Source organism: Tinamus guttatus, unplaced genomic scaffold (genome assembly GCF_059628265.1).
Source record: "Tinamus guttatus ecotype Peru unplaced genomic scaffold, ASM5962826v1 Tinamus_guttatus_pri_ptg000277l, whole genome shotgun sequence".
In the NCBI taxonomy this organism is placed as follows: Eukaryota; Metazoa; Chordata; class Aves; order Tinamiformes; family Tinamidae; genus Tinamus; species Tinamus guttatus.
In genome coordinates this window covers 31,621-37,939 of record NW_028288811.1, presented here as the reverse complement: position 1 = coordinate 37,939, position 6,319 = coordinate 31,621, and the positions used below count along the sequence as shown (strand labels likewise).

The window sequence follows — 6,319 nt, the reverse complement described above, 5'->3', positions numbered from 1 at the left end:
GAACCTGATAATACAGCCTGTTTGTGCAGGCATCTCCATAGCAGAAGTTACTCAAGTTCTAGGCTCAAGGCACAATTTTAGTTTTCAAGACCTGATGAAATAAGGATATTTTTGTTTTGCTAAAATTGTAATGGAAATTGAAAAAGCATTACAAAAGTTAAACAAAATACAGGCTAGGAACGAAAACTGTAGGTTGTTTTTCATCCTAATTGAATTGCTGTTTTCTTGACATTTTATGTCTGTTGTAGACTTTAGATTTGCTGGTATCTTTGCTTGAAAGAGCGAGCACTCCAGATGAAGAGGGCAACGCACAGCAAAATGCCCAGGACAGCTGCAATGATCCCCATAGTGCTGATCCCACAGTAGAGAGTAACAGTAGATAACTGAACACCAGCTAATGATTTGGGTTCAGAACATGTTGTTTCTTCAGGGTCTTCAATTTTATCCAGATTCTCCTTGTACCAGGTGATCAAATCAATATTGGAGCAAGTGCACTCCAAAGGATTGTAACTTAAATTGATTACACTGTGGCCAGGTAGGGACACTAGCTTGTCACGTTGTATAATCTGAATCCTATTGTGGGCAAAATTGAGATAGACGCTCTTAAGATGTGAAAATGCATCTGTGCTGAATGTGGTGAGCTTGTTGTGGCTCAGATCAACGTACCTCAGCTTCCTGAGGAAGTGAAATGCTTGGCCATCTATTGCTGTCAATTCACAGGATGCTAAAATCAGTACCTCTAAACCGGTTAACTGTTGAAGCAGTTTGCTCTTTGGCATGATCCCTGACTCAAAGATATTCTGACTGAGGTCCAAGACCCTTAGCTTTTCCAGGCCTTTAAAGAGATGGGAAATGCTACTGTTGATCTGGGAGGAGGAAAGATTCAGGACTTGCAAGAGATGAAGATTTCGGAAAGGCCCCTGTGAACTGCTGATGTGCAGCTGGGTGAAAGCTATGTCCAGCACCTCCAAGTTAGCACCTTCCCTAAAGAGCTCGTCACCAACGTGGAGTCTGGAGTTGTAGCTCAGGTTCAGGTACCGAAGGCTGCTCAACCCGCTTAGTGCTTCGCTGCAGCAGTTGGAGCTTTCAATGTGGCTGTGGCTTAAATCGAGATGCTGAAGCTTTGCTGCTTTCTGCAAGCAGCCAGAGCCCAGCTGCAGCGTGTGCGTGTTTCCGCGGAGGTAGAGGTGTGTGAGGGAGGGGAAGGCAGCTGCGCTGGCATTGCAGAGGTGCTCGAGGAAGTTCTTGTTGAGAACCAGCTCCGTGAGCACCATCATACCACTGATGTCAGGGGGCAAGGCGCTGATGTGCGTGTGAGTCAGGTCCAGCTTCCGCAGCTTGGTCATACAGCGAAATGTGGCAGCATTAAGGTTTTCAAAGTGCCGGAGATGCAGATAGACATCCTGTACAGTGATGTTGCAGAGGCCTTGTAAGTTGTCAGGGCTTAAGTAGGACTCCTTTTCCACATCATTAAATGTTCCCAGCCAAAGCGTGTGGACTGAGGAGTTCCGCATCCCTGCCAAGATCCCCGGGATGTTGATGCAGCCCCCAAAATCCACACTGTAGAAACTGGACTGGAAAGCCCCAGGTTCAATGTACAAAATGTCATTGCCTTTAAAGATGAGTGTTATGTTACTGGTCTTCTGCAGGACACTGACATCTTCTGCTGTGATTGTTCTTATGTTGTTCATTTGGAAATCAAGATAGTGGAGGTTCTGAGTTGGAAAGTTGGGAGGCAGCTGCAATGAAGAGATGTGGTTGCTGCCCAAGATAAGCGTGTCCAAGCTGTCTAGATTTGTCATGGGAATAAAGGACAGTTTGCTTATTCCTGTCTGTGTTAATACAAGCTGCTTCAGGGACTGGGGGCCGACAAATGCTGTGTCGGACAGAAACAGGAGCAGGTTTCCAGTGAGCACAATGGTGTGCAGCCGGTGGTTGTTGTAGAAGGCATCCTCGTACACCCAGCTGATCTGACACCTCGAGAAAACAACAGAGCCAGCATCAGTTATCTGTCACCTCAGCAGTTTCCATTACTACATGGTAACCCAAATGACATTTCGGGGATGTAAAAGCTCATAATCAACAGCCTTTGCCAGAATAAAACAATGATTTCCTCTGCAAAGGGCTCTCACCTAGGATTGGTAAACTCACTTTAAATGCAGAGTCCTCATGAGGAAGCTGTATTACAGCAGAGAAAACTGCCCTGAAATGATGAGTGCAAAATCCCTGTTAAGGAGACATTAGTGGAAGTCAGGGAGACATGACGGTTTTTTTTAGTGTCAAACTTAATTTTATTAAAATATCTTTTTCTAGAGAAAAGATGAGCACTTATAAGCACTGAACCTATCTTTGCTCAGGTTTTATGAACAACATTTTTAAGGAAAAGTGAATTAAAAAGTCATTCTAGTCATGTTGTTGGTCTTAGCAACTGCAATGTGTGGAAAAGGTATTTCACCCATTCTCCAGCAAATGACAGTTACTGGAGGAGCAGCCCACTTGTAACAATCTTGGTTCACGAAAATGCTAGCAATTGCCTGGAGATGGTACTGCCAGTTTCCCTGTGCTGTTGTGGGCTCTGGGAGCCTTCACCTCTGAGTGAGGGTGGACAGTGTTGACCAATGAGACCTCACAAGAAGGTGAGGATGATCTACTGTACCTTGTTAGATCCAAGGATAACAGACTGTTCAGCTTGGAGAAGGTTGAATTGTGAAGGGTAGGAAGCAAGTTGAAGCTGAAGTCGAGGATTTCTGTGGTGACAGGTAGCTGTTCAGGAATTTCTGTCAGACCTAAACCTTCACAGCTATAGCTTTTATTGACTGTAATCTGTGGAAAATACATAGTTAACCTCTAAAATACAGACTCTGAATATAAATATGTAAGTTGCACACTTTAAAAAGCAAAGAGAATTTTGAATTATTTAAAAATGTAGCAATCATAACTGTGAAATCTTAAGATAGGCTTGAAATGCAGAATCCCAAGACTATATGGAGTGCTTTTGAATAGCTCTTGTACTGATCTGAAGCGTCCCATCTGTACTATTGTGCTTCTCACAGTTAACACATATGAATAATCTTTATTGTTCTGGATGAATTATTAATCCATAAGAAAGACCTTTCACAAAGTACTTTTAATATTATTTTTCATGAATTCTGTAAGACAGCTTAATCTAAACTTCATGAGAATCTTGCAGAGTGGAGGAAGAAGAGCAGGCCTAGAAAAGTTCAGGTTAATAGGATTTGAGCTGCTGTGAGAGAATGGTAGGAACGTTTGGCTCTTGCTGGTGTTGATAATATCCGACACAGCAAGTCTTCGAATTTTCTATGTAGACTTTTCAGTTTAAGTGGAAGAAAAACCAACAACAACAAAAACTGTTATGTGGAAAAGTCTACTCTTTGAATACCAAAGGAATTAAACATATCTGATCTGCCTGTGTCTCCGGGCAGTGGCGCAAAGATAGCACTGCAGTTGATCAAGGCTTGGGCCTATGGATGTGGATCCACGCATGGAAACCCAGCCCTAGAATCGCCTGGTGCTGCTGTTTCAAGCAACAGAAATGCTCAATGTATTGAGCATTGCCAGGGGCTGCACAGCAGTGATCAGTAGTTAACACACGCAGTGCAGCACAAGGCAAGTGAGGCTGAGACCACCAGCAGCACCCTCCTGCCCCTGCTGAATCCACTAAAATTATTTGGTGCACGAGGCTCGACTGGGAGGGATGAGGTCTCTGGACAAGCTTGGCGGCAGCAGCAGCTTTGCAAACATCTGCCAGGAAGCTCAGACTTGACTCATGCACAAGCGGGCAGGAGCTCTGAGTACATGTTAAATGGTTGGCTAATCTGACCACAGTGTTTCTCTGTCTCACCATCTCTTAGCTAAGAGAAACATTATTTAAACTAAGTGCACCAACATCTTGGGGTATAATTTGCAGCTTTGGGGTTACCTTGGGCAGCATGCAGCTGAAAGGGCCACCATAGGAGACCACGAGCTCGTGGCTGGAGCGCTCTGCCGTGTGTGCAGCCGTGCGCTCCAGCCTGGCCGGGCAGCCCTATCCACTGCCTCCTGAGGGCTGCCCAGGGAAGGAGCTGCCTGTGCAATGCTGACAGGAGGCCTTTGTGTGAGGAGAGATGCTAAGGTACAAATGATTTGTGTTCTGGGGCTGCCCTGCGTTTTTGTTTGGGTGCGAGTGTGCAGCCCCCCGGGGCATGGTGCATTGTGCAGACCTGGCCACATGTGCATTGCCTGGCTGCTGAAGACCAAGCAGAGCTACTGCCCTCTGGCAGGATGGGAGACCAGGCAGGAATGCACTCATTGAACAGCCCCACTGAAGAAGGAAAAGCTCTAACAAGAAGAAGGTCAGGGGAGGCTCCTTGGCCACCCCCTTCCGTGGGGGGCATTGGGCTCTGGTGGGGCCACGTCCCCGGGCCACGGTGGCAGCAGGTGCAGAGCCAGCTCCTCTCCTCCCAGTGATGCACGGGCTGGGTGTCCATCCACAGGCACCTAGATCATGTCACTACAGAAACAGACGAAGGCAGGCTGGGATAAAGCCGGGGCCTTTAGTACTGATGAGCAAAAAAGACCCCATGGAACTGGCTGCTGTAACATGCAGTTTGAAGAAAAAAAAATGCTATGGGCTTCTTTCCTGCTGACCCTGGCAGGGAGGAAAAGCTGTTTTTCTTGTTCTCACTGTTTTCATCTGATACAGCAAGTCCTATACTGCAAATACCCATTTATGAGCAAGAGACACCATCACTGCATCCTCTACAAATTCCTGTATAGAGCATAGCATAAGAGACAAAATCCTCAAATCTGTTCTCTGTCTAGCTCTGATACTTGCTATAAATATCCCTCTGAGATTTTGTCATCTTTCAAGCTTTCTGGAGAGTAAAAGGGCAAATGAAAAAGAGATAGCGATGGTGCATGGACATGTGTGAGAATGAGCAAGGGAAAGTGAGCGCCTGCGTGAGTGACTGATTTAACCCAGCACATTTCAAGACATCCGCTTTATTTCTCTGATAAAGGCTTTCAGATCCCCCTGAGAAAACCTCTCAGCAATTTAAAACAATCAGATGTCAGCACACAAGTAGGCCTCCAAGACTGATCATCTCCATAAAAGATTCCTTTATCTCAGCAGAGAGCAGTGCCCATCACTCACCTCGGTGCACATCGTGTCCGCCGTGCTGTCTTCCCGGCCAGCGCAGACCAGTGCTGTGAGAACCAGCAGGTATAAAAAAACAGCCATTGTGTTAAGTGTATTCCTAATAGGGGTGATCTTCTGATACCTTCTCTTAATCAAAGTAGAAGAGGAAAGCAAGGTTGAGGCAAACTGGAGCAGTAACTGTTAGAAAGCAGGCTGTAAGAAAGGAGCGCTTGCCAAAACTCCCAGGCTTGGCACCAGCAGAAATGGCAGTTTCAGAGTGAGAGAGGAACTTCCTTGCTTTAAATATAGTCAAATGACTGTACACTGATGTTTTTCTCAGACAGAGTAGGTATAAAACAAGGAAGGCGAGAGAAATTCATCTTTATGTTCATGTAAGACAAAACTTCCCCACTAAAGGCAGTGGAGTTACTTGAGGGTGAAATAGGAGGCAGAGCGAAAAAGAGGGATGCAGCTTTCCACCAGCATGCAATTTAATGCAGTAAAACATCTCTTGAGTTGGACAGTTTGGTGATGAAGCTCACAAGAGTCTGTAAAACAGCTAAAGCAGAGGCACAAGTCCTGCGACTTATTTCTCTTCTGGGTTTTTGGTAAAAGAAACTTTCTTTTTGTAAAAGGAAGCACTATGCTGAAGAATGTTCTTCATTAGCAACTGCAAACACTCAAAAGTGTTATCTCCATTTGTAAATGAACTCTTTTCCCCTGCTATTTTGATTATTGATGCTGATCAGCCTTCTGAAGGGGAGCCATGTTGCTTACAAGCTGCAAGGCAGGCACTTTTGGGCTTTTTCTTATACCTTTCTGGGTTGTAAGTCTATGGTAAAGCCTCTCCGGGGATCTACAGGGCAGCTCCCTCCCCTTGTTAATGAAGTGGAGGGGGCAGGCTGGGCCACCTCGGCACCCAAGGGGTGCCTTGGTTTCCCCCGAGCCCTTGGTGTGGGTGAAATGTTGGCCCTGCACATTTCTGGTGTCCGGTGGTGGCTGTGGCTGCCAGGGTGCGGAGAGGAGAGGACACCTCTGCTGCAGCCCCCGGTACACTCATGTTCTTTACCTGTTCTTATAGACAGTTCCACATCTATTGAAATCCTGTTCTCCCCGAGGTCAATAGCAAAAAGGTCAAACCAATTAAATACTTGAGATGTTTAATTGCTTTTTTACTTGGGG

At 45.8% G+C, this 6,319-nt stretch overlaps 1 protein-coding gene across 1 annotated transcript; it reads right to left on the bottom strand.

The window, feature by feature from the left end:
* Window positions 1–251: 251 nt before the first annotated feature.
* CD180 (CD180 molecule) lies at window positions 252–5,239 on the bottom strand. The gene is made up of 3 exons (XM_010218863.2): window positions 5,153–5,239; window positions 2,657–2,823; window positions 252–1,977 (listed from the first exon to the last, which is right to left on the bottom strand). Exons 1-3 carry the CDS (start codon window positions 5,237–5,239, stop codon window positions 252–254), a joined length of 1,980 nt encoding a protein of 659 aa, XP_010217165.2.
* Window positions 5,240–6,319: the final 1,080 nt, after the last annotated feature.